The sequence below is a fragment of the Heterobasidion irregulare genome (assembly GCF_000320585.1).
Source record: "Heterobasidion irregulare TC 32-1 unplaced genomic scaffold scaffold_03, whole genome shotgun sequence".
NCBI classification, from domain to species: Eukaryota; Fungi; Basidiomycota; class Agaricomycetes; order Russulales; family Bondarzewiaceae; genus Heterobasidion; species Heterobasidion irregulare.
The window spans coordinates 1905527-1930650 of NW_009258199.1; the positions used below are offsets into that span (position 1 = coordinate 1905527).

General features: G+C 48.7%; 13 protein-coding genes across 13 annotated transcripts; 6 read left to right on the top strand and 7 right to left on the bottom strand.

The window, feature by feature from the left end:
• Positions 1–309: 309 nt before the first annotated feature.
• HETIRDRAFT_408465 (uncharacterized protein) lies at positions 310–2093 on the bottom strand. Its single transcript, XM_009545755.1, has 6 exons — positions 1847–2093; positions 1412–1785; positions 904–1358; positions 661–853; positions 494–605; positions 310–443 (listed from the first exon to the last, which is right to left on the bottom strand). The coding sequence occupies exons 1-6, from the start codon at positions 1847–1849 to the stop codon at positions 405–407; spliced, it is 1176 nt and encodes a 391-aa protein (XP_009544050.1). The 5' UTR covers positions 1850–2093; the 3' UTR covers positions 310–404.
• A 77-nt stretch (positions 2094–2170) lies between these two features.
• Positions 2171–3041, bottom strand: HETIRDRAFT_433225 (uncharacterized protein; the record flags this gene model as incomplete). The annotated part of the gene is made up of 3 exons (XM_009545756.1): positions 2171–2579; positions 2630–2858; positions 2910–3041. 3 exons carry the CDS (start codon positions 3039–3041, stop codon positions 2248–2250), a joined length of 693 nt encoding a protein of 230 aa, XP_009544051.1. The 3' UTR covers positions 2171–2247.
• A 92-nt stretch (positions 3042–3133) lies between these two features.
• HETIRDRAFT_458158 (uncharacterized protein) lies at positions 3134–4362 on the top strand. The gene is made up of 5 exons (XM_009545757.1): positions 3134–3247; positions 3307–3373; positions 3431–3511; positions 3565–4112; positions 4164–4362. Exons 1-5 carry the CDS (start codon positions 3233–3235, stop codon positions 4221–4223), a joined length of 771 nt encoding a protein of 256 aa, XP_009544052.1. The 5' UTR covers positions 3134–3232; the 3' UTR covers positions 4224–4362.
• An 85-nt stretch (positions 4363–4447) lies between these two features.
• Positions 4448–5185, top strand: HETIRDRAFT_123964 (uncharacterized protein; the record flags this gene model as incomplete). The annotated part of the gene is made up of 4 exons (XM_009545758.1): positions 4448–4507; positions 4559–4828; positions 4899–4974; positions 5040–5185. 4 exons carry the CDS (start codon positions 4448–4450, stop codon positions 5183–5185), a joined length of 552 nt encoding a protein of 183 aa, XP_009544053.1.
• Positions 5186–5269: 84 nt separating this feature from the next.
• HETIRDRAFT_123965 (glycoside hydrolase family 47 protein) lies at positions 5270–8722 on the bottom strand (the record flags this gene model as incomplete). Its single annotated transcript, XM_009545759.1, has 16 exons — positions 5270–6024; positions 6082–6250; positions 6314–6649; positions 6700–6858; positions 6910–6941; positions 7002–7094; positions 7144–7270; positions 7321–7400; positions 7458–7542; positions 7600–7760; positions 7822–7867; positions 7919–8255; positions 8309–8355; positions 8411–8427; positions 8482–8534; positions 8586–8722. The coding sequence occupies 16 exons, from the start codon at positions 8720–8722 to the stop codon at positions 5270–5272; spliced, it is 2634 nt and encodes an 877-aa protein (XP_009544054.1).
• Positions 8723–8927: 205 nt separating this feature from the next.
• HETIRDRAFT_311856 (uncharacterized protein) lies at positions 8928–10266 on the top strand (the record flags this gene model as incomplete). The annotated part of the gene is made up of 5 exons (XM_009545760.1): positions 8928–8984; positions 9047–9152; positions 9217–9548; positions 9607–9786; positions 10069–10266. 5 exons carry the CDS (start codon positions 8928–8930, stop codon positions 10264–10266), a joined length of 873 nt encoding a protein of 290 aa, XP_009544055.1.
• Positions 10267–10785: 519 nt separating this feature from the next.
• On the top strand, positions 10786–12516 carry HETIRDRAFT_116684 (uncharacterized protein; the record flags this gene model as incomplete). Its single annotated transcript, XM_009545761.1, has 9 exons — positions 10786–10953; positions 11008–11031; positions 11093–11395; positions 11555–11635; positions 11685–11815; positions 11849–12028; positions 12054–12103; positions 12302–12406; positions 12458–12516. The coding sequence occupies 9 exons, from the start codon at positions 10786–10788 to the stop codon at positions 12514–12516; spliced, it is 1101 nt and encodes a 366-aa protein (XP_009544056.1).
• A 49-nt stretch (positions 12517–12565) lies between these two features.
• HETIRDRAFT_381876 (uncharacterized protein) lies at positions 12566–13923 on the bottom strand (the record flags this gene model as incomplete). The annotated part of the gene is made up of 5 exons (XM_009545762.1): positions 12566–13004; positions 13062–13323; positions 13384–13466; positions 13521–13642; positions 13698–13923. 5 exons carry the CDS (start codon positions 13921–13923, stop codon positions 12753–12755), a joined length of 945 nt encoding a protein of 314 aa, XP_009544057.1. The 3' UTR covers positions 12566–12752.
• A 234-nt stretch (positions 13924–14157) lies between these two features.
• HETIRDRAFT_314245 (uncharacterized protein) lies at positions 14158–14992 on the top strand (the record flags this gene model as incomplete). The annotated part of the gene is made up of 5 exons (XM_009545763.1): positions 14158–14429; positions 14482–14555; positions 14620–14643; positions 14701–14819; positions 14870–14992. 5 exons carry the CDS (start codon positions 14158–14160, stop codon positions 14990–14992), a joined length of 612 nt encoding a protein of 203 aa, XP_009544058.1.
• A 338-nt stretch (positions 14993–15330) lies between these two features.
• Positions 15331–16590, bottom strand: HETIRDRAFT_472954 (uncharacterized protein). The gene is made up of 7 exons (XM_009545764.1): positions 16546–16590; positions 16405–16479; positions 16182–16353; positions 15882–16128; positions 15750–15831; positions 15534–15689; positions 15331–15481 (listed from the first exon to the last, which is right to left on the bottom strand). The coding sequence occupies exons 2-7, from the start codon at positions 16429–16431 to the stop codon at positions 15431–15433; spliced, it is 735 nt and encodes a 244-aa protein (XP_009544059.1). The 5' UTR covers positions 16432–16479; positions 16546–16590; the 3' UTR covers positions 15331–15430.
• Positions 16591–18231: 1641 nt separating this feature from the next.
• On the top strand, positions 18232–23272 carry HETIRDRAFT_314326 (uncharacterized protein; the record flags this gene model as incomplete). Its single annotated transcript, XM_009545765.1, has 16 exons — positions 18232–18913; positions 18969–19081; positions 19134–19234; positions 19285–19919; positions 19968–20608; positions 20661–20835; positions 20886–20928; positions 20983–21161; positions 21231–21517; positions 21614–21772; positions 21834–22082; positions 22149–22227; positions 22284–22348; positions 22409–22615; positions 22676–22919; positions 22980–23272. Coding segments are annotated over 16 exons (4152 nt in total), but the record flags the coding sequence as incomplete, so codon positions are not given.
• Positions 23273–23422: 150 nt separating this feature from the next.
• On the bottom strand, positions 23423–23791 carry HETIRDRAFT_449869 (uncharacterized protein; the record flags this gene model as incomplete). The annotated part of the gene is made up of 3 exons (XM_009545766.1): positions 23423–23465; positions 23539–23642; positions 23699–23791. The coding sequence occupies 3 exons, from the start codon at positions 23789–23791 to the stop codon at positions 23423–23425; spliced, it is 240 nt and encodes a 79-aa protein (XP_009544061.1).
• Positions 23792–24324: 533 nt separating this feature from the next.
• HETIRDRAFT_449870 (uncharacterized protein) lies at positions 24325–25078 on the bottom strand (the record flags this gene model as incomplete). Its single annotated transcript, XM_009545767.1, has 2 exons — positions 24325–24390; positions 24440–25078. The coding sequence occupies 2 exons, from the start codon at positions 25076–25078 to the stop codon at positions 24325–24327; spliced, it is 705 nt and encodes a 234-aa protein (XP_009544062.1).
• Between the last annotated feature and the right edge of the window lie 46 nt (positions 25079–25124).

Sequence of the window (25124 nt, forward strand, 5' to 3'; positions counted from 1 at the left end):
GCTCTCCTGCATCTATCACTTTTAAGGACATTGCATCCGAAGAGCGTCTAAGAAGTGGGTCACATATTGCGTGTGAGATCCAAGACTCAAGTTGTCCCGGTCCAGATAAGAGATCAATGAAAGTCACCAGATAACGCCTGAATATGCCGCAAAATTCCCGTTCCACGTTACCCATTCAACGAGACGAAATATGGAATAATCTGAACTTGTCTGTCTGAAGCTAACGCCTGAAACTGGTGGCCGTAGGAATCTTGCTTAAAAGTTGACACAACATGACATAGCTTTCGGGGCTTTCATGCTCAGCAAACTGATGAATGATCCAAATGACCAGGTAAATCTATAAGAAAATGAAGGACGAACGACCATATATAAATACATGCATGATGGCTACTCTGACTCTCTACTTATAGTTTCTGGACAATGATGGCTGATGCCGCACCACCCTATCATATAAAGTCAGTATATGTAAGAAGGCTTCATTAACAAGACTTACGCCATTGCAGACGGCCGCAGCTCCATACTCTCCGGATTTCAGGGCGTGGACGAGAGAGACAACGATACGAGAGCCAGAGTTACCGATGGCATGACCGAGAGCAACAGCGCCACTAGAGGACAATGAAATCAGCTGGTTCAGTAGACAGTCTGTGAACGAAAACACACCCGTTGACATTAATCTTCGAAGGATCAATGCCCAACACCTGCTCGGCTACTCGGATAACAACCGAAAACGCTTCGTTGATCTCCCAGGCAGCAATGTCATTGACAGTCAAGTTCGCTCTCTTCAGAGCAATAGGAAGAGCATGGGTGGGAGCCTCAGGGAAGTCGATAGGGTCGACACCGGCATCAGCAAATGCTGGGAAGAAGTTAGCCATCACTCCTAGCGAAGAACTGAACCGTGCCCACAGATGACCTTGGCCAAAGGCTTGACACCCAACTCCTTCGCTCTATCAGCCGACATAAGGATCAGAGCCGAGGCACCATCGTTCAAGTTCGAAGAGTTGGCAGCAGTAATGCTACCGCCCTTTTTGAAACTTGGCGACAAGGTCGGGATCTTCTCGAAGATGACCCGCTTGTACTCTTCGTCCTCCTTCACGATTGTGTCACCCTTCCTGCCCTTGATGGTCACAGGAGCGACCTCGGCATCGAAAGCCCCCGACTTCCAAGCACGATCCGCTCGCTTGTACGACTCGATCGCGTGGGCATCTTGAGCCTCACGACTGACGCCGTATTTCGCCGCGGTAGCCTCGCCACAGTTCCCCATGGCGAAGTTGTTGTAAACATCCCAAAGACCATCATTCTCAAGAGCGTCCTTGGTCTCGAACTTGCCAAAAGTAGGGTTTTGGCGGGGAATCAGAAAGCTGGGAAAAGATAGGTCAGACTTAAACCTTCGTCACGACACGTAAGAACTCACGGAGCATTACTCATACTCTCCATCCCACCGGCGACCACAACGCTCTTATAACCAGTCGAGATAGTCTGGGCAGCGAGCATAATTGACTTCATGCCGCTGGCGCAGACCTTGTTGACGGTTGTAGCATCGGAAGTAGTCTTCATACCAGCAGCGAGAGCAACCTGGCGAGCAGGGGACTGGCCAACACCAGCCTGAACGACATTGCCAAAGTAGATCTCCTCGACGACAGCAGGGTCGACCTTGGACTGCTCGAAAGCATGCTTGAGAGCGATCGTGCCGAGTTGGGGAGCAGTGAGTGATTTGAGTGCGCCGTTGAACGAGCCGACGGGCGTCCGGGATGCAGCGACGATGACAACTTCAGGCGTGGAGGAAGACTGATGGACGTGTGGTGGTTAAATCAGAGCACCGGGATCCACTGAACTGTTAAAAACGAACCATTAGGCGAATGAGGTTTGGAAGACGGCGGAGGTGATGGGAGGAACGAGAGGATAGTGCGAGGCGAGAGGCAAGCATCCTGAATTATGTCTTATATATATCGTGCGCCAGCGGCGGGAATGCGACCACCCCGGAAATGGACCAATCTGATGAAAGGATATGCGAGCGTTCCACTGCGATCGTACGACTGACACAGAGCCGATTATTCAGGAAACAGTCTTCAACCTGGCGTCACTTTGAATGTTTCGAATTCGTCGGGTAGCCGAACGACGAGCGAGTCTTATATACTCCTCGCATCCATGATCCGGTGCCCCAGTGACCATTCTCATGTGAAAAGTATTATTCCGGGAAACCCAACGTCAATTCACTGTACGCAGAACTACAGGAAGGGAGAAAATCGCTCATGGGTTCAAGTCAACGACATTACCAAGGAGCATGAACCAGATCTCCATATATCGGATCAACCCTGCGTCTCCTGCCCACCGTGTAGTCCCCTCCTCGGGCATCGCCTCGGCCATGACTTCAGATGTCAGCTCGGCAAGAGCCGCCGGCGTTTCGCACGGGTGGATATACCAAGACGGCGTTCCAAGTGTGGGGTGATCGCCTTGAGACAACAGCGGAAATGGAGAGCTGGTACTGCTGAGCGCGAATGCTGTGACGTCTGTCTCTGAAAAGGCATGTCGACGAAACAAGGCAGTTTTCATAATCTGCGCTAACTCAAGAGGAGATCCTTCTGGATTTCGCTGAGAGATGATTCGACAAGCAATAAATGTAGCTACACACTTGAATTATGGGCAGTGAAGTAGAAAACTGGAACTTGGAAAGTCGGAGAGAAGACCACGCTTTGGGTCGAGATGACAGCTTCGGTGGCAGAAAATGAGGACGTGGCTTCATCATCATTAGACGCCACGGAGGCATCATCCACAAGCTCCTCATTCAGGCTGTGGTCCAGAAGCTGTTCTCTCATAGAAGAAATAACGGAGCGAGAAAGAAAGCCAAAACCATTCACTGTCTGTGATGGGCGTCAAGACCGAGATAAGCGGAAATGGGCACTTCAACGCACAGCATGTTCTGACCATTCCCAACCTCTATAATGGGCATCAGCTAAACCAGACCCATGAGAATTATATTTCAGCAGGAAAGCTTTGCATGCTTCCTGAAACTGAGGTCGAGTGAGCGTCGAGGATGGAAGCATCAATTGGGAGTGGCGTGGAAAAATAGCTCATAGTTGTCAAAATAAGGTTTACAAGCCACTCAAGCTTACTGCACGTTGTCGTTGACCGCTGGAAGGCCAAACGCTCCCGTCGTCAGCAATATCAAAACAAAGCCCGTCCAAGTGCCGGCTTCGCGGTCTATCATTCACCGCATAACACTCTTTGGCGAATCATGGCTGTAGGGAAGGTGCGTACCTTCCCCAAAAGCTTCGGCTGGGATGTCATATTGAAATCGTGTGTCTACAGAACAAGCGCTTGTCTAAGGGCAAGAAGGGTATCAAGAAAAAGGTTGTTGACCCTTTCTCTCGCAAGGGTTAGACATATATCTCGCTCGGTCTTAACACGTTGTCTCACGAGGATATTGTGTTAGAATGGTACGACATCAAGGCGCCATCTATCTTTGAGGTCAAGAACGTGGGCAAGACCCTCGTCAACCGCTCTTCAGGCTTGAGTGAGTAGCGTCATGACACTCAGTCTCATTACGATGCTGATTTATACTTGCAGAGAACGCTAGCGATTCGCTCAAGGGGCGTATTGTGGAGTTCTCTTTGGGTGACCTGAACAAGGATGAGGAGCAATCCTTCCGCAAGGTCAAGCTCCGAATCGATGAGGTTCAGGGTCGGAATTGCTTGACCAACTTCCACGGCATGTCCTTCACCTCCGACAAACTTCGATCCCTGGTCCGCAAATGGCAAACTCTTATCGAAGCACATGTCGATGTGAAGACTACCGACGGTTATCTCCTCCGCCTTTTCGCCATTGGTTTCACCAAGCGCCGTCAGTCGCAAGTAAGGAAGACGACTTACGCACAGACGAGTCAGGTGCGGGAAATCCGGAAGAAGATGTTTGAGATCATGACCCGGGAGGCGACGAGCTGTGACCTGAAGGAGCTGGTTCAAAAGTTTGTACCGGAGGCGATTGGGCGGGAGATCGAGAAGGCAGCGCGGAGCATCTATCCCCTTCAGAATGTCTACGTTCACAAGGCGAAGATTTTGAAAGCGCCCAAGTTCGATGTCTCAAAACTGCTCGAGCTCCACGGCGAGTCAACAGATGTAAGTACTACCGTTCCTGAAACATTTATTTAGTTGCTGATCCCCTCAAAGGAGACGGGTACGCGGGTTGTGAAGGACTTCAAAGAGCCAGAGGTCTTGGAGTCTGTTTAAAAGCTTTGTTTTTCTATTCACGTCTGTATCGTCATGCTTTCTTCTCCTATACTGCGCGGGTATCAATCTATGAGCATCATGATATTCTAAGCCGCAAAATAAATTTGTGTCCATGAGCGACCACCGCCCATTTTCTTTTACGTGGTCAGGTGATGTATAAGTTATCCGCCGCATTGATCAATAAAATCATCATCGTACTGCTGAGGTGTATCTTGTGCAAGACCATGGCAGACGTCGCGTACCTGAAGAGCCTACTCAAGGAGCATCCCGATTTCCCCCAGAAGGTGCTGGACTTCTTCTAGTCAGTGTCGCCATGCGCTGAACTCTCTGCATAGGGGGTAAATTTTCTCGACCTCTTTCCCTTGTTAAGGAATCCAACAGCCTTCGAGACGCTCATAACACGTTTCGTCTACCACCTCACATCCGAAACGCTATTCAAGGCACCTTCTAAGAAAATTGATGTCGTCGTTGGCCTTGACGCGCGAGGATTCCTGCTCGGGCCCATCATCGCAATGAGGCTCGGTGCTGCATTTGTGCCTGTTCGGAAGAGAGGCAAGCTACCCGGCCAATGCATACAGGCATCATACGAAAAAGAATATGGAGTGGTGAGTGACAATTCTCTCGCCTTGGCAGGACTGTTCATACATGGACGGGACGTATTGGCCTTTCTTGTAGGATGTGTTCGAAATGCAAGCAGACGCAATCGAAGCTGGCCAGACAGTTGTTATCGTAGATGATCTCATGGCCACAGGCACGTTCCATCCGAATCAATGCTGTCTTAATGCCTGACGTATACATATCAATCTCCGTATGCAGGTGGTTCTGCGAAAGCTGCCGGGGAACTAGTTGCGAAGTTGGGCGGAAAGACCCTGGAGTATCTTTTCGTGATTGAGCTGACGTTCCTTAAAGGCGGAGACAAGCTTGACGCACCTACTTACTCAGTCGTCAAAGCAGATGACTGAACATTCTTCATCTTACATGTTTAGATCTCATCTTGTACAAGCTTGTACGGATACATTTTTATTGGTCGGTTTAGACATCTATATTCATACCAATAATCTTGTATTTAATAATGGATGTCCGTTGAGATACAGAACGCGATCTGGCGGAGCCCCCTTCGCTTGATGTTCCTCGTGCGCATCATTCCACTCAGGTGGTCGACCAGTATCCACCCCCGACTCGACACTCACTACGACACGCCCGAGGCCTTGGCTATCCACCAAATCCATCATGATAGATACCTTGCGCCCGTCCGATTTACGCAGGACCACCATGACCATATCGTCCAAAGAGGATCCAACGGCTTCTAAATCTTTTTCATCCGCTGATGGATTAATGCCGATCTCATTGTCTGTAAGAACAACGACTCCCAACGCGCCGGCAGCATGAGCTATCTTTAACTTCTCCAGGAAAGTGCATTTTCCGCGGTGGACGAGGATGGCTTCGTCGCTGTAGGAGCGCTCATATGGTAGGCATCCAAGGGGGTTGTTCGAGTCGTGGACTAGATTAGTTCCTTCGCCATGGCCAAATTTTAACGGCTTGGAGTTTAATGATGGAGGTTTCGATGGATTTGCGCCGAACATGGCCGTATGCCCCATAACATCCACGCTAGTTGCGACTTCATTTATGCCAGGTTGGACCTGGAACATCGGATCCACGAAGTCGACGAAGAAGCGAAGCCGTACGTCAGGATAATGTGACTCCCCTGCATCAGGCTTGTTGCTCTTTGCGACCGGTTTCAGAGCGAGAGCTGTGTCGTTAATATAGACAATCTGCCCGCTATGAATTGTGTGTAAACCAACTGCGAAGGAAGCACTCAACACGCGGCAGGACTTGAGGGCAAGTAAAAAACGCTCACGCTTGGAAACATCGTATCCTCTACCATCAAGTCGACTGACGATCCGAGTTCGCAGACCAGAAATGTTATGCACGATGAAGCCGTCGGAAACAGAAGCGATCTTCTCTTTGCCAGGACTAGGGTCCTCTACAGTCAATTTACCATCGGCAGACAAGATGAAGTCATACGACTGATATGACGGTGGACAATTAGGTGGTGCCGACAGCTTCAGCAAAGCACGATGAAAACTCACGAACAAATCTACCTGAGGTACTTCGCACCACCCATTTGGGTGCCAAGAGTCTTTATCCTGATCCGATGGTGGCATTCCGATGAGATAGCTAGTATAGTCAACATCGGAGCGCGAATAAATCCCAAGAGTTAACCCCGGTAACCCCTCCTTCCCAATAGAGACAGGTTGATATGCAGGGCATTGATGACTTTCATTCCGACGAAGTTTTCTGACGGCAGACGACATAGGCTTGAGGTGTTCTTGCCCCAGCAGCAAAATATGTCCCTCTGTGGTGAACACATAATTCGAATCATCCGTATGGAGGGGATTGGACTCGTCGAACAATAGATAGAGATACTATGTATGGCTCAGCATCGATCAAAAGTAGGATCAGAAGGTAAAAATACCTTGAGCGTTTCTGATAGGACAAATGATTCCATGCGGTCATCCCGCTGATTATCTCTCAGGTCACGGATGCCTGTAAGGCCACATTCGACCTTCGCTCGAATGGTGATATCGTAGAGTATCCGCTCTCCGATATCAAGATACAATGGGTCATGAGTTGCCTGGAATGGCTTCAGAAACCGAAGATAAAGCAACGAAAGACACTCCCTTACACGATATAGATACCATGTAGATTCCACAAACTCTTCAAATGCAGCTTGCATTAGCTATGGAGTATGTACAAGGAAAAAGGAATGGGGCCGACCTGGTCGTAGTGGAAACTGGAACGAGGTTGCGGTCTTATAATTCATGTCCCATACTTCGGGAAGTCCCGAGTGCTTTCTCCACAGCTGCCAATCTGCGCCAGCTTCAATAGAGGAGATGGCACTCTTGTAACAAAGACTCACAAATCATATGCGATTTGATGGCATTATCGACATCCCCAGCAAGTACTTGAAGGCCGGGCCAGAAAGCAGAAAGGGAGTCCACAGTGGAATACGCAACGTCGCCCGTCTGGATATTAACACGCCGATACTAAACAAGGGTTCAAATACGATGCGGGAGGAGTGGATTTTGTCACGTACCCATAGTCCATCTGCGGACCTCGCATACCTCATGATAGCAGCATACGAATCATTCCATACGTCTAAAAATTCGTGATCACCTAGTCATCTCGGTCAAGTTCATATTGTCATAATAGTTGAACCTTGAACCACCCTACCACTGAGAATATACCATTTTAAGGCGTACTCAAAAAAAGAATCGATGCCTGCTCCGATTCCGCTCACTTCCGGGTATAACCAAGTCTAGAGAACCAAAAATTAGCAAAACTCGAAGAAAATGTCACGATGAACTTCACGAACTCCACTCCAGATATTGATCGTGTTCCCGACAAGTCCTATATCCGATTTTCGGTTCCAAATAGCGAAGAAAGCTTTACGCGCCGCCTTTTCAAACCTGTCGTCGCCGGTAAGCCGGCTAAGCGTAGCAAATTCAAGTATCAAGGATCCTCCACCAGCTGAGCCTGTTGGCGCATAAATTTCAGAATACAGATTTAGTGACCAGTCTAAGCAAAACAAACCAACAACTCTCTATGCTTTCACCTCTGGGTACGCCGTGTCGAAGATTCGTCTAAATCGTGTTCATGAATGCTAGATTTCAGAAGTACACAACAGGACACACCCTTGCATATGGAATTCCCGTGGGCGTCGAAAATGCTGACAAGAACCTCTCCCCAAGATCGTGCGCCATGGATAGCAATTCGCCATGATACCAAGGTAAGTAGAACGGCTGATCTCGCCGACTTGCAAATATGTGTGCTGACAGCAGCCCACCCAACACACGGATGTTGGTTTCGAATAATTGCGGTTTAGTGTTGACGTCAAAAGAAACCCAATCCATGGTCTTCCGAACTGCGTCTTCGAAGCCACGGCGATCGTTCAGGACGACAAGTGTATCCAACGAGTCTATTAGAGTGAGTGAAAAATTGCCTGCCACATCATTGAATGCGATGTTGTCTCTTTATAGGTCGACGCTGTTAGTCGATCGCAATTGATTGTGGATGTAACTCACGGACTATCCCAATCGGGTCCCCTTCCTGTACATGACAGAGGAGACAACTACCCGGAGACATGAGGCAGGGAGCAACAGCTGTGAATATATAATGACTGCTACCTCATCCAACGGCCAAGCTGTGTCAATGAAGGGTTAGAAAGAAATGAAAGAGAGCAGGTAAAGGTGCTTGCCGAATCGCATGTAGCTGTTATAGCCATGATACCAAAGATCGCGGACCTTATTCCTGGTCATGTTTACACTGAGCGCAAAGATGAGTTAGCAACGATAGACATACCGCGTGTCCAACTTTCTGCTTGTAGTCCATTGGGCTCGTACGAGACCCGGTGTACTGGCATGACCCCATCTATATGCTTCCAGGGCGACAAAGAGGACAGCCAGAAATATTTCCGGCCATCGTAGTAGCCAATTCATCCAGCGTGACCGAACTCGACGTTGTGGGATGGGAAAGGGGGATTTCGAGACCGCCAAACCAGACCCCGCAAAGGACAAACGACGTGGCGGTTTACCAAAACGGGAGTGATCTGACAAACTGAATCTCGCAACCCGTGATTCCAAACAGCTCTTACACGCACAAGTAACCCAGCGCCAGGCGCCTCATACAGGCGCAATTCCCGTCATGAGCACAGTATCCGATGTTTCTAGTAAGCTGGGTGAGTACATGCTCAAAGGCTGGGTGAGGACGTCACTTCCTTTATACATGGTCTTATGCTTACTAGTCACTATGCAAATTTCCAGGTTTTGACCGACAAATCATGTCCTACGCCCGGATGCCGTGTCCCTTTGATGCGCTCACCCAATGGACAAAACCCAGTCACTTGGTTCTGTGCGAACTGCGAAGGGAGTTCAGCTGGTGAGTACCCAAAAGTGCTCTCTTTTCGCCGCACTGAACATGGATATCGTGCAAGCACACCAATCTACTCAGTCTACAGCTTCGACCACCGATTCTGTCAGACATGGACAGTCATCGCCTAGCATCTTATCCAGCACCCATTATTCACGCCCCTCGACTCCCCCAACTGAAGTGTCCAGCACTTTGAGCTCACCCACGTTTGCTCTTCCTGCCGAAACTGCGGAGATCATTCATCGACGGCAACAATCTGACCTTGCTTCGGCCGAAATCGGAAAACGTCTGCTGAAGGGATGGGCCATGTTAGCAGATGAATGTCCAACGACTACCTGTTATGGGATACCGTTGGTTCGGCCGCCGAAAGTTGGTGGAGAGAAGGATCCAAGGAAGGTGTGTTAGACGAATTCTATTCAACCTTTTCATCATGACTGAAAGCCACATTTGAAAGGAATGCGTTGTGTGTGGGAATATATATGTAGACGAGAAGGACTCTCAAGGTTTTGATAGACTCATACCAATTGAGCTTGGCACTCGTCAGCAGTCACTACGTCCCGGGTTCGGTACAGACCCTTTGAGGAGCTCCTCGCAAGATAAAGGTAAATCTGTTGCTCGTGATGAAACGCCAGTGGTACGTCTCACTCGCCCCTATCCTTTCTCCTTCTGTAACTTTCAAGAATAGGCAACTTCTTCTTCCTTACCTCACCTTCCACCACCTTTGTCGAGATCACGCAAGGTACGCAGTTCTATCTTTGAGAAACCTCCATATTCCTTACGCTTGTCTACTCGTGTAGGCTCCTCATCCGTTAACCTTATCACAGACCAAAATAGCGCTAAATGTTTCCCCAGCCGACGCGATGGTGCGTTCTTGCGTATGATCTGTCTATCGCAGTCTTACATGTTTCTCACATAGCCTCAACATATGTCATCGCTCACGCAAACTGTCCTTGATGCATCTGTTCAATCCTTAGAGTCCAGCCTAATGGCGCTATCACAGCGATTATCGTCGCTCGCAGATCAAACGATCATCGACCCGTCATCAATTGCTCAGACAGCTGACGCCATGAGCAAGATCGCACAGGCGCTGTCTTCGCTCAAACAACTGCAATGAACAAGTGGATTAGTAGTCGCCATATTTCTAATTAACTAACAATGCTGTGTCTCGAGATCAGGCGTTCTTGGTATCACTGGTTGGTACATGTCTAATGAGGCGAAATTCTATTTTTTTTTTTGTCCTTTGTTTGTTTAGGATGCAATGACTGCTTGCAACATCTGAAATGCTTTAACACGGGTCCAGCACACCATCAGTTGTTGGTCTAATTCGCTGTCTATGGAGACAAACATAGATCAACAAGACTGAAATACGGCATACACAGAAAACCTTATCGAGGTTAGAGTTCATAGCGCAACTTAGTATATATAAAAAGCCCCAAGGGTGTGCAGTAAGACACTAGTAAGATGCTCTGTTCATTGAGCTTATCTACTTATAGCCCACCCAGCGACATTATGTCCTGTGACATTGCAGCATGGCTTCCGCATGGTGTCGCCTACATGTATCCATAGGTCTCTGCTATATGAGTCTTGCCTGGACCACGAAGAGCCTACTTTGTCAACGAACACCCTGCACCCCATGCCCCACTTCAACGTCTTTAGATCGCGCAGGATAGAGAACTCTGGTATAACAGAGGATTCCAATTCTTTCAATGATGGCCAGATGCCGCGACCTCCGGAACGTAGGCAGCATCCCCCTTCTGGCTTTCGTTCAATTCTTACAAGAAATCGTAGAGCAAGACCTCAGGTAGGAACTCATCTTCGGTATTGAGGCTTCTAAGTCACTCACCATCTTGACCAGACAAATGCTCATACGGACGACGAGGTGAGATCCTCAGATATGGATCGCGAGTTGCAACTGCGTTCATTGAAGCGAAAGATTCTAGGAATGGCAATTGTTAGATCGCCCTCCCAATATGCGTGCCACTGTCGAGGATTATTCGTCAGATGAGGAGCCAGCTCCGAGTGATGTGACGGATAGCTCCGTGCATTATATCTCAGAATCGTCTGCAGTCGACAGTCAAGTGCCACTGGTCGAACGAGAGGATGAGCCTATTTCCAGCCGCCTATACGAGCAATTCTCCAACTCTGCAACACCCCATGCATCCCATGTCACCCGCCTGGAATTGCAGGACCGCGATATCGAAGACCACCATCGGTCGAATGGGAGCCTACGTCCGTACATGGATGTTACTCCAATGATGCCTAGTCGATGGCAGCCTTTGGATATATCAGCAACCCAACAGGATGCGTATCACCACCCCAGTCATTCTACACATGCAAGTGCAGTCTTCATGATTTAGGTGACCCGTCTCTTATTTTTTGAACGATTCTACTCGCGAGTTTAGCCTCCAATATCTCACAGCCCCACACTCAGCAGCAGCTCAGCTAGCATAGTCTATACATTGGACGATGGTACTCGTGTACAGGTAACAGTTATTGAACGCATCTTGTGATGCATCTTGACAGGTGTATTAGGTTCCTACAGCGTCCTATCAAAGAGGGAGATCGTCCCATAGGCAGGCAACCCGTAAAGACAAGACATACTACATCATACCTCCTGGCATGAATGTTATATTTCGAGACAAGGATGGAAGTGAGATCACACGGTGAGCCGTTTCATAATTCATATCGAATTTCAGTGGTGCTGATGTCATCCGTACGTTGATTCTCAGCGTAGGAGATTTCACTGGCACCAGTACGCCTATGCGATACCAAGAAGCACCGATCATTCTTAGAGATGAAAGTGGCCGTATCATTTATCAGTATGTTACGAACTTGACTCTGATACGGGCTTCGTATACTTATCCACCTAAGGACCGGTATGTCTGATGATGGTAATTCCAGAGTTGCTGGTAATACACATAGTCGTGATGGACCAAGCGTGGTCCATCTTGGTCAGTTTGTGCCCAACGGGTGAGAGTCAACCTATGCTTCCTAGTCGAAGTCATCTGAGTGGTACTATAAAGGCTGTATGGACCACGTTCTCCGTCCCCAATCACGATTTCTTTAGGTTACCGAGGTCAGAAGCAATCTCCGTCAGTATACCTATCTCTGAGTCTTAGCATCTGCTCACCTATTTCATAATTCATTAGGGCGTACAACGATCACGATTTCCATCGTACTCAGCAGGTATATCGCTCTCCTAGCGTTCAAAGCGCACCGAGCATGGTCTACATGGGTCAAGATCGCACACCAAGGTCCGTCGGACTATCTAGACGCATGCTCTGCTCGTAACTTTAGCCTAGCAGGGCCTCAACTTCTGACCTTCGGTATCAAGCCAGTAATACTCGAAGTTACGACAGTCTGAGGGTACGTAAAATATACCCATAGATATGCATCTCGAGCTCCGCCTGCATATATCCCAAGTTTTTTATTTGGAGATTGTTGTGTAGAGCATGCAATCTGCTGCAAAGAAGTATATACACGGCTGCTGACGGACATCGTAAATTAGTTGCGTCGTACACATGAGACATTTGAAACAACCTTTGCATGGCACAAAAAGTCGAGTTAGATCATGTACAATGCTTGTCAACGAAGGCACCTTCAAGTGGTTGTGCGTGACCTCATTCCTCGTCCTCGTCCTCGCCCTCTACTAGAGTTATTGGAGGGACGACCACGAGAAGAGCGGCCCACAGCATTGACGGAATCAACCTCTTCTCTGCTCAACTTGAGCATACCCCCACTGAATTTACCAACCCCCATACGTAACCCCTTTTCCCGTTTTCTCGCTGACAACTCCGAAGGGTCTTCAAATAGCTTCTTGATTGTTGGATGATAGTTACCGATATTTTTGGCCTGAGAATCGTCATGATGAAAAAGTTTGGAGAGAGAGAGAGGGAGAGAGGCACAAACTTCTGATAATTGTTTATCTCGTCTTTGTGCTTGTTTATCTGCCATCCCGTCTCGAATATGTTTCGCAGCCCTGTTCCGCTCCTTTTCCCGTACAAGCTTCTCTCCTTTGCCAAGCCGTGCGCCCCCTGCTAATTCGACGATGCGCCCAGATAACGCTTTCTTACGCTGTGCAGCAGTGAGCTCAAGATCAGGATTTAACGATCCAGAAAGCAGCTTGGTATGGATTAGACGACGAAGCGCGGCGTCATTCTGAATATTTGAGCTGCGGTGGCACATCAACGAAACGCTATTCGACGGATTACAAGACAAGGAGCCAACGTACGTTTCTCCCTCATCACCATCGTCCGAATCTAGAGTGGCTTCGACAGGAGTTGAGTCGAGCCTTGATTTTGAGACTTTGGCAGCCTTTGGGATGCGTTATGAACGGTACTGAGAGTCGAAGAATATCGAATCACGTACCATGAAGGAGCTTCCATGAGCTTTGGTCGAGCGTAAAGTCGACGTTGATCCCAGTTTTGATTCAGAGAATATTACAACAGCAGGAGCGCGTGTGGATGTGGACTCCGAGGGGAAGGCATGATCTAGGCAACGGTCGAAGGTCAACAACACCCCAGCAAAAAAATTGATAATGAGTACCATTGCCATTCACTTTTCCTCCGAGGTCGGCATTATCACTTGCTGCGTCTCTTGCCGTCACTGTACCGAAACCCTGCCACTCATCTGACTTCTCCCAATCGAACCTGGACTCTTCAAGCTCACGTCTCTTCCGTTTCTTGCCACCACTTTGTGGCTGTGAGAAAGAGTTCAAGAATTCGCGGCCATGAGCTTCTAGGATATACAGTAAGTCGTCATTGCCCGACATGTTGAAAGATTTCTTGTCGATAATCCTCTCAGCTATCCGCCATTTGCTGTAACGGTCACTACACGTGCATCCCGTCACTCTGAGAGTCAGCGTACTTACCATATCCGGGCATGACTCCAAACTCCGCGGACCCATACTGGTGTTGCGCCAGCTCAATCGAAACCTTTCAGCCTTGAACGTTCTGAACGCTATACGACTCCTTCTCTTAGTCTAACATTATTTACCGCTTCATTCATGAGCAGAAAATCAAAAACCAAAACTAAAAACTCCTCTCCTCCGAGCTCAAAGTTCGAAGTTCCTGAAGAGGAGCAATGGCGACTAATCCGGGAAAGCGGTATATTGAAGAGGGCCTCTGGAACTCCATCTTTTGTAGAAACGAAATCAGATCAGATTATTCATGCTGAGGCGATTGAGGATGACGATGAAGAATGGCCTTTGGCTGAAGAAATCTTTGCGGCAACGACGATAGCCATTCCCATGTCCTTTTTGTTATTGCTCATGTACATGTGAGTGACAAACGTCGCCTTCTTCGAAAAGTTAAGCTGAAGACGAGCGAAGTTTGATACACTTCCAATATGGCCAACAACCACGTTATAGTGTCATATTAGAAAGGATGTTGAGTGGTGTACCTAGTATGCCGCGTCCTTGTTCCTATAACTCTGTCATTAGATACCGACGCTGCTTTCTCCCCTGTAGTTCTCTCAGTCTTCATCTTTTACAGTCAGTACAGCGTATGATGCAACATTATGCTCTGCTGATTGCAAACCTCTTGCTCAGCTAATCGCCACAAGCGGGATCAGCGCGCACAGTTCTTACTCTTCATCATTTCTGTAGTGGCTGGCGCGCGCATGATTCATCAAGTCAACTACGGCTCATGGCTGAACAACATGCAACAGGTGCGCATATCTTATCAAATACTTACTCATACCACTTAGAAATACTCTAGTGCCCCCCTTTGGGCACTCTGTGGGTTTACACAATAGTACAACTTGATCTTGGTCCTGCGGTGACGAGTTTGTTGGTTGTTGGAACATGGACTTGGTGGACAGGCATGAATTTAGTATTCTAGGGGATTTGAGATCGCAATATCTCGCTATCGTGACATGGCAATGGATCTATTGTGGGGAAATGTTATATGTATCCCATGCGGGACAACCTCCTCCAAATTGTACACCGCCGTCGTGAATATAACATCGGCGCAAGGCCAGAACACGACGGTAGATATAGTATATAATAGAGGGGCCGATCGTATGAAAGGTTGTGTGAATCTATGCTCGATGATACGCCACTACACGGGTTGGGACCTTTGACCCAGATGGCACCTGTTACGAGCAGTCAAGAAAAACAAAATATACTCTGACATTCGAAGTGCCAAGGGAAGGATGTGCAATCCATGCCAAAGAAGCTGGTCAATAAGGATGTAGATGTGCACAAACCCTGCATGAAAATTGAATCATGAGCGTACAACGACCTGTGAACCTTGTGCGCATAAAGAGGAGCTTCCCGCCTATATGCCTTCTCCAGTATCTAGTTCTTCAATCAAGATATTCACCTTGCTCTGGACATTTTGGAAGTGAGTAGAATAGTGAGTTTGAAGGTGGTCAACATACACGCCAAGACATCTGTCGACCTTCGAGAACTGCCCGTAGAACCCTGATTTGCCATCTTAGCCGTTTCGTAAGCTTCCGTCTAGCATTGTCTTGATGCTGGTCCAACAGACTGCAAAATGCCTTATACACACGATCATCCCGAGCGAAGTACCAAGTCTTTTTCATATGAATGGAAGACTTGATGAGCGTATCATAAGAGACGACAATGATACGAACCGGTATTGGACCATCCGAAGCTGCCTCCTGGGTGAGCGACCAAGCAGCCATCATTAACAAGTCGCTGGTAGAGTTTGCGATGCTATAACACGGGTGAGGAAGCCAAATAGGAGAAGAAGAAAAGAAACCTACTAATCTTCCAAGGTTGCGATGGCGTGGGCTTTGCCGAGCTCTTTTGTAGCGAAACTGCGAACAGCATTTTGAGCTGTCTGGACCGGCTGGCCTGACGTCCCAGCGCGGAGAGCTGTGCCAACGTTTGATATTTGTGCCAAAATCCACTTTTCACCCTCACTCATGACGAGTGTCTGTAAAAACGAGGCGATGAGGTCGCTCTGTGAACTCTGAAGACCGTAATCAATCGCTAGTTTTAGATTTGAACCTGTGACGCACGTCAGTATGGAGAGGCAGCGGTCATCGGCTGGATGGACACACGTATTGCCTTCAAAATCACCTTCGTACGCGGGAGGACCATTGCATCATCTTCAAGGTGGTTCACAAAGCGCGAAAAAGCTCCTGTTAAGATAATGGCGACATCTCTATGCGATTTACCGATTCTCATGGCGTGGAGAAGAGGCGTTACACCACCCGAGCGTCGAACAAGCAGCTGATGAGCAGTAAATAATACATCGAGCAGAGACGGGCAGTAGAGACTGACATGAAACGCATGGTCTCGGACCTCCATCAGGTAGACAATATCTTTGCGCTCTACTGCACGTAGGACTTCGTATGGCTAGTGGGTTTGAAGTGAATGAGATGGAGGCAGACATGTGAACGGAGAGAAAGAAAATGGACGCACCTGAGGATCCTTCCATGACGCGTGCGCCCTAACACCTTTGGAGCCCAATGCACTATGAAAGCTTGGACTCTCAACAACAGGTGACGGAGGTGCGCTTGATCTTGAGTCAGATATCAATGGAGTCAATAGGGCTTCTTGGATGGCGTCTGGACTCGGTGGTGTCGGACTCCTTCGCAACTGCTTGATGATCGCCCGCGGTGCTGCCTGGTCAGCCTCCCTCTGGAGGAAACCTTGACAGTTACATGGTTATCCTAAGGGTGTATGAGAGGGTAAGACATACTTGTGGAAGGTAAACTCAAGGGAAGGCAGGGACTAGATGTGACACGAGCTTTGACGTCCGAAGATGAAGAAGGCGATTGAATGTCATCCATATGTTGCAAAACTGGGAGAAGATTGTACATCATGGCCTTAAGTCACAAGCGATGAACGCTCAGAGAATGCAGTCATTCATCCAGTGCGGCAAATGAAGCAAGAATGAGTGGTATCGGTGGAGCGGAGCGGATGCGCAGCCCTCATTCAATCGAGGTGTGCACAGACCGGCGTGCGTACTTGACTGTTGGCCAGTGTTGGCCGTTCATGGGTTTTCGAGCCCCGCAGCTGAGGCACCAGTGCTGCTCAACAATCGATCAAGCTTCAAGCGAGCTTGGGCACAGCATAAACTAAGTAGTACTATCATAATCAATTGTCTTAGGCCTATAACTAACTGATTCCCAGTCATACATTTAGTGCATACCGATGTTGAAACTCTGGAAGGCGTGGGGCAAGAGCGACGTTGCCACTTCAGCATCCACACAGAGCAACGATCCCAATGGCAATACATTGATTAGGGCTAACGATGCGAATGATTCTTCAGCCCCTGCGGTTTCCCCAAGTAATGTCTCTGAATCCTCTGACCTCACTACAGTCCCTCTTCATCGCTCTAAACGGGATCAGTCTACTCGGCCCCTGGTCATCGACGAGCATGTCTCGACAAAACGGAAGAGAGTGGAACTCGAAGTTTCAGACTTAGCTCTTGATTCTATCGTGACCCGATTGCCTGAGATGGCTGAAGCTGATGCATCTACGAAGCCAGACATCGGCCCTTTTACCGTTGACTCACAGAGGCGTGTCTTGATCAGCGTTCAATCTCGCAACAGTAATCATTTCAATCTATCACTTCTTACCGCTTCTAAATGATGCTTTGCTTTTAGTGATTGCAGTTTTGAATGAGTTTCATGGTATACCCGCTATGTGCATTCCAACTGGTATCAGAATACTCACGTCGTTCTCTGAGCAGACTTTATATACTTCTCGGAAACGTTTTTGCGTCAGGCTGTGAGTGCTGATCGCAGTTTCTCTCAATCGCACTTTAAGAAGAGGATTGCACTGTTCGTGCCAGAGTATGTCTACTTTCAGTGCTATTAGCCATATCTCATGCAATGATTCTCAGAGACAACTTGCCAAGGCATCGTATCGAGATCCAAGCCCAATCTCTGTCGAAAAGTTCAGAGCTTTCGGTCGGAATTTTCACGCCGTCGGAAGATATCCAGTCCCAAAATCAATGGGCGACCCTTTTAGATTCGGATATTGTCGTTGTCCCTGCTATGGTATTCCGTCACTCATTTCTCGTCACCAACGAAAAACCTGATTGTTTTGAACACATAGAACCTTCTTGAGTCGATAATCACTGGTTGTATCTCCCTTTTGCAGATCCATGCCATCTTCATTTGCGATGCCCGTCCAGTCAAAGATAAAGAATTTCATCCTATTGTGCGCATGATGTCGGATTTCTACAGTGTACTGGACGAGCACTCCAGGCCCCGTATCCTCGCTTGTATTTCTGGGCAATTCTATTTCGACGCCACAATGATGAAGCTAGAAGAGACCTTGAAAGCTGTAGTATTTGGTGTCTCCGATGAAACCCGTGCCGACTTATTAGCCATTCCCGATCGTCCTCATGAAGCAGTTGTTTTCTTCGAACAGCCTTCTAAACACCCATACACACTTCTTTACAAGCAGCTGCGACAAATGGACAAGGAAGGAACTTCAATGTATCGTCATTTTTCCGCAGCGCGGCACGCCCTCGTCGAAGTAGGTTCTTGCGCTTCTGACTTGGTATGGCGCCGTGCGCTTGGCGACATCGACACAGCAAACATTTTAGCTCATGACGAAGACGAAGGAGCCGAAGACGAGGACACTCTCGATTCTGAAACCTCACAGGCCAGAGCTACTGCACAAATACGAAGCCTTCTGAGGAATTGGACGTTTGCGATGCCCAACCTGGACCCCTCATCAAGAGGCTTCAATGTTTCACCGAAGTTCTTGAAATTAGTGAACATTTTGAGAACATGTCAGCCATATGGGGACACCTTCCGAGGGATCGTGTTTGGTCTGTTATGAATTTTCGATGCCACAGTGTCTACTCTTAACTGACATCTCCCTAGTTCAGAAACGAGCAGTCGCTTTGGTGATGGTTGACCTTCTGCGCACGTTGGACATGGCGTATATTCGACCACATGCCCTCGTAGGGGGACCGACGGCAAATCTTCAAGCTCAAGTGAGTTCCTGACAATCTCATGAAAAAAACTAATATTCAGCGATATTGTCAGTCTGATATCATACATGGATTCGGCATGGGGACATACAATTTGCTCGTCGCCACTAAGTGTGCTGAAGACCTTGATCTGCCGAAGGCGTCTGTCGTCGTTCGGTGCGTCGGTCCCTTTCACTTGTCCATCATCTCGACTTACCTCTTGTAAGATATGATATTTTTGAGAGCCAGGTATCATATGCATATAGTCGTGCTCGGACACGTGGACGTGAAAGTCATCTCGTCCATATGTTGCAGAGAGGAAACGATACCCATCGACGCATCTTAAGACAAGTCACTCAATTTGACATGGCGCTCCAGGTATGGGCTGAAAGGGTCGCGAATAGTCCTCGTGGTGCTGTCCCTCCGAGGGTACTTCATGAGACTCATGACCCATACCTTTCCGAAAGCGAGGATGAGGACGGGGACGAGCCGGAAAGCTATATCAAGGATCCAACTACGAGTGGTCGTATCCGCCTCCAGGACGCTACTGGGATCATCTACCGCTTTGCATCAACTTTGAGCGACTGCGATGATGAGGCCGCTGGGACACCTTTATTCGAATTCGAGGATACGGTCCAAGAAACTAGCGGTCAACCGCAATTCATCTGTAGCGTGGGCCTCTCTTCGGAAATTCCTATTCCCCACATTCGTGGCCCCTCATGCGCCTCTATATCACAAGCCAGACGTGCTGCTTGCTTTCAAACGTGCCTGGCGTTGTTCGACAAAGGATTACTTGATTATCACTTCTTCCCGCAACCCCTTCATTCGGTGACTAGTCGGCGACGAGCTCCTGAAATTCTGGGTATCTTAGAAGATGATGTCGACGGGTTATCCGCTTTACCCCCGAAAGGTAGCTCCCAGAATAAATTAAACGGCACGCGCTCTTACCCACGGAAACAACCGGATTTCTGGTCAAATGGCATGCTACCGAGCTCCAAACTCAATCGCTTGTATCCTACCATCCTTACCACCGACCAATCTTTCAATTCTAGCGAAGTATATAGCCCAATGATTATTCTGACACGACTCCCCCTTCCCAGTCTATCAAGTTTCAAGCTCTTCGATTCGGGTGTTGCCACGGACGTACATCTTAGAAGAGGCGCTGCCTTCGAAATAGATGAAGAACGGCTATACGATCTCTATCGCTATACAATTCGGATATGCAGGGCCCTGCTCAACAAGCCATTTGTGTGCCCACTCGACCGTGTGCCGTATTTCTTCGCGCCTATCAAATCTTCATGGAATGATCTTCCGGATAGTAACAGGGCCCGATGGAATTTGTCTAGTGTTGTTAATGAAATCCCGTGGGACCTTGTTGCGCTCGCTGCTAGGGACTGGGTGGTACCGCTAAGGTCCGGATCTGTGCAGTCCATATCAGACGACATGCAGAATGCTATTATTCAGGATAGATGGGTGGAGTTCACAAGGAGGTATTATGCTATCCAGGTGCGACCTGATTTGACACCGCTCAGCAAACCGCCGGACAGTCAGGTATATTCCTTGTGCAGCTCATGATTCATGTTCTCATATTTCTCTTTCTTAGCGTGAGGAAGATTACGACAATCTAGTAGAGTACTGTAAAGAACACCGCAAGGGTTTCATCGGGCTTAACGACTACGGGCAGCCTTTGATTCAAGTCGATCGTGTTCCACCGGTGATGAACCGTTTAAATCCTATGATCAAGACCGTGAGTACACCGACAAAGCCACCTGCTAGATGTAAGTATCTCCTGGGTGGATGCATAGCGGGAACTTAATTATATTTCTAGACCTAATTCCCGAACTGTGCGCCAAATTCACAATCCCAGCAAGGTCAGTTTCATCTTGCGGCTGGTGAAACGTGGAATTGATCTGTATGCAATCCAGTACATTCCGGACCGCCCTTTTACTTCCATCGATCATGCGAAGGATCGATGACCTTCTACTGGTCAAGGAACTCAATGCGTCACTGTTTGACCATTCCATTTCTGAACATCAATTGCATGCCGCGATCTCTGCCCCTTCTGCAGGGCTTCAGTTCGATTATGAACGCCTCGAGCTTCTTGGTATGTAATCCTGCAATCTTTCGCCGAGTTTGTGGTAGTTATTCTTGTTCTTTTCTACGCGACATCAAGGGGATGCATACTTGAAATATCTATCGTCTATCTATCTATTTGTGACTAACCCCTCGCAACATGAGGGCGCGCTGCATTCTGCAAGACTGCGCATCATCAGCAACAAGGCATTGTTACTTAATGCTGATCGAGCAGGTTTACCTCCCTTCATTCAGGCAAAACCCTTTGTCTCCAAATTATGGCAGCCACCAAACTTCGAAGTCCTCCCACCCCCTCAGGTCCACGCGGACCCCCCCAGAGAAGAGGACAAGAGCCGAAAAGATATTGAAGACGGAGCGCCTCTGATAGTTGTCGAAAACTGCGATTCGATGGACCCACCTCGCGACGAATATGGTCCGCTAGGATCGATGCAAGTATCGGCGATAGCACCGGGATGCAACGAGACAATTAAACCGCGCGGTGAGAATGAAAGCGCCAGTAGTTTGGTACCGACAGAAGGGTCTGCGTGGGATGGTAGCACTTTGCCAGCGACCGTTCCGGGCTACCGCTCGAAGCGAAAAAGGCAGCAAGAGGAACAGAATATCCATTGGCTGGGCGATAAGGTGCTCGATCCCCTGCTTCGACCCCCCCAGATTTCCGCCGCTTACCGCAGAGTATGTCTAGGCCGTAGCAGACGTCGCCGAAGCTATCGTTGGGGCAGCCTATGTCACGGGTGGTCGCGAAGCCGCGTTGAAGGCGTCAAAGGCTCTCTGTATTGCGGTCCCCCGTGTCGATCGGTGGTCTGATTTCGGAAAGAAGGCACTCGCCCCACCTCCTGATGTAACAGCCAAATTGCGGCCAGGCTCCATACAGGCTGTGGAGAAAATTATCGGACACAAGTTCCAGCGCCCCCACATCCTTGCCCAAGCTTTGGTTTGCTTCAATTTTGTTCTTGTGACGACGCGATATGTATTCATTCATTTTACTCTATCGCATTAGACGCACGCATCCATACAAGGCTATGAAATGACTTGTTACGAGCGGTTAGAATTCATCGGAGATGCGATTCTCGACTTTCGTAAGTCTTGGAGGGACCAAAGACACCATTCCGCTACGTTACTGACTCTGCCTTAGTGGTCATCCGCCATATATTTGACCGAGATACGCAATTGTCTCCCGGTGCACTTACGTTATTGAAGGTTCATTCTTCCCCCCGAGCCACACGCTTGCTTTCACACCTGATCATCTTACTCGTCCAGGGTGCCATGGTGTCTAATTCAGCGCTTGCGGCTGTCTGCATCCAAGCCGGATTACACGAGCACCTCATCTTCGAGTCATTCACATTGGCAAACAACATCCAGTTCTATGCAGAAAATCTCAAGGCGAAGCAAGCCGAAGAATATCAGGCAGCCGTCAACGAAGACAGAATGCCCGGTCAGTACTGGCTGGAAGTCGAACCACCAAAGGTCTGTATTCGGATCATTGTTCTGCAAATTTATTTAACGGGTTCACTCTTCTTTGCGCAGGCACTGTCGGACGTCGTGGAATCAATCATTGGTGCCATCTACATTTCTGACAACTTTTCCCCGCGCGGGGTGGAGATATTCTTTGATAACGTTCTGAAGCCGTTTTACGACATGCACATCACACTAAAAACGCTCTCACATCATCCGACGAAGATCCTTTTCGAGCTCTTCCAAGCCCAAGGATGCCAGCTCTTCCAAATGGTGAAATCTAAGACCGTCGATCAACAATACACACGCTGTGACGGTAAGCGATGATCAGTTCGCTGGCTACTATCACCGCATCTGATGTGCCCTGTCCCTACAGTTGTGGTACACGATATTATTCTGGCTAGCGCTGATGATTCTACGTCGGCTTTGGCTGCGAAGCGGGCGTCATATAGAGCCTTGGACGCCTTGGAAGGCGACTCTGACTTCATGACGCGCACATGTGACTGTAGGGCTCTGAACCTGGCTAAAAAAGCGCAAAAGAAAGGCTTCAAAGAAGCGATGGCAGATTTCAGCGACGCAGAGGAGAACGACGAGGACGAGGACTTGATGGCCGTAGAGGGCGCTTTGGCTGAGGAAGCTAATGGAGAATCGGAGGAAGGAGAAGTCTAAAACGGATTGCACATCACTGCTCTGTTCTGTTTGTCCCCCGTATCTGTCCTTCATGATACTAGATATGCTATAGAAGAACGTGTGTCACATGTATGCGATTGATTTAGATGTGACCATCAGGAGCAGAAACCACTTCCACATGTATGTGTATTAGGGGAACCAGAAGCTCGGAGTAGATTGAGGGGCTATGCGCCTGATTTCCGACTGGAAAGAGATGTGCATCATCAGAACTGATTTCCGCAGATTGCGGTGCTTGAGCAACATACAGCTGGTAAAAGGACGCCAGGAATGGGACTGAGAAGCCCAGGGATAAGAAAACAGCGACCTTGACAGCGAACGCAGGTTTGTTGTCATGTTTGAAAGGGATGTGCTAGTTTGCGCGTTGATGAGCGCCAAGAATCCTGGACGGACCACATGGACACTTACTTTGTACTCTCCGTGGGCACCCCGCGATGGAGCAGTGAGGCGAGAGCGGAGGATTTGCTGACGCAGAGCTGGAGCACGGATGAGAATGGACATGGCGGTCGATGGTTAAGAACGTATAACGCGTGCAGCCGAGCAATCACGTTCGCTTCCGGGACCCGCCGGTGGCGAATAGTAGTGCCGCGTGAACTTCGTCCTAATAGTAACTTATTCTCTCGCGAATGATGAACTCAATGATGCAATTTTGAAACCTATGATGTGGAACATCAAACATCGTGAATTTCACTATGCGATATATGTATCGCTGAACCTGAAACAGTTCTGAACGATGGCGGTGATAACTTGACCCACAGTGAGATAATAAGGAAAATCCGATCGAATTGCGATACGACAGAATACAACTATGGCTTACAGTAACAGACAATCTGTTTACTGTTAGACAGCCCAAGGAAAAGTGCATGGCGCAAGAAACCGTAAACCAGACTGACAGTTGAATGGCGCAAAGCTGAGCCAATAAGAAACGATAACAAGATGAGGACGCCGATTACCCGAGACGAGGGATTTATAAAATAGGAGGCGGGGGGATCAACGGACAGTGGATACAAGAAAGGGGATGGACGGCGATAGCATTATTGAAAGCACTGAAATTTGGGGTCGAGCAAACAATCTTTGGGAGGGTTCGTGACTTGAGCATCCTAAGACGAGATCAACGGCCTGCAGGTGGTCAGTGTGGAATCTACTAACGGGTTTCAACATTGGCTTCTTCCAACATTCTCCCTCGTCTAAGACAACAGTCTTGCGGGTAGAAGATCTTCTTCTCATGACAGACTCTGGTCCTCGTCTGGTCTGAGAGCGGTCCGGGTTTGTCCAAAGCAGTTCAGTTATGCTGAGCTCGGGAGAGCCGCCGTACAGATAATTCCTCTGTAGAGGCGCAGAGACAGAAGACGCGCGAGTATGCTGATGGGCTGGCAAGTATTTTGACGGGGGCCCCGAGCTAACAGAAGAACGCCCGCTGAAGACGTCTGGGCCGAAAGTCGACCTCCGCGACCGCTGAGCGTAAGATTCACGAGACAAGACAGAGTCACTGCAGGAAGACTGGATGGAAAATGAATGAGCAGAACGAGTGTGGTAGTTGGGTGAAAAGGGAATGAAGTCGACCGTGGGCGAAGGTGGCTGGAGGGTGCTCTTGATGTTGATCGCGCCCTGCGCGTGTCGGCCGAGTTGGGTGGCCGTCAAGTCCGGGCGAGAGAGCTCCACAAGTGATTCGGAAGTGGTTGGGGCATAGCGAGAAGAGGTGAACACGAAAGAAAAAGGCGATTCGAGCGGGTCGGACGAGGGAGACGAGTTGTCGTCGGGTTGTGTGAGGGAGGGAGGAGTATTCATGACGCGATCTGCATTGTTGGTGCGCGTTGGCGGAGTGCACGGAGAC

Coding starts and splice junctions, on each gene's coding strand:
- HETIRDRAFT_408465 (XM_009545755.1), bottom strand. Junction 1,359..1,411: donor GAGAGTATGAGTAATGCTCC/GTGAGTTCTTAC, acceptor ATCTTTTCCCAG/CTTTCTGATTCCCCGCCAAA. Junction 444..493: donor CTGCGGCCGTCTGCAATGGC/GTAAGTCTTGTT, acceptor TTTATATGATAG/GGTGGTGCGGCATCAGCCAT.
- HETIRDRAFT_458158 (XM_009545757.1), top strand. Junction 3,374..3,430: donor TGACCCTTTCTCTCGCAAGG/GTTAGACATATA, acceptor ATATTGTGTTAG/AATGGTACGACATCAAGGCG. Junction 4,113..4,163: donor TCCACGGCGAGTCAACAGAT/GTAAGTACTACC, acceptor ATCCCCTCAAAG/GAGACGGGTACGCGGGTTGT.
- HETIRDRAFT_472954 (XM_009545764.1), bottom strand. CDS start 16,431: ATGGAGGTCCGAGACCATGCGTTTCAT. Junction 16,129..16,181: donor GGTGATTTTGAAGGCAATAC/GTGTGTCCATCC, acceptor CGTGCGTCACAG/GTTCAAATCTAAAACTAGCG. Junction 15,690..15,749: donor CTTCGGATGGTCCAATACCG/GTTCGTATCATT, acceptor CATATGAAAAAG/ACTTGGTACTTCGCTCGGGA.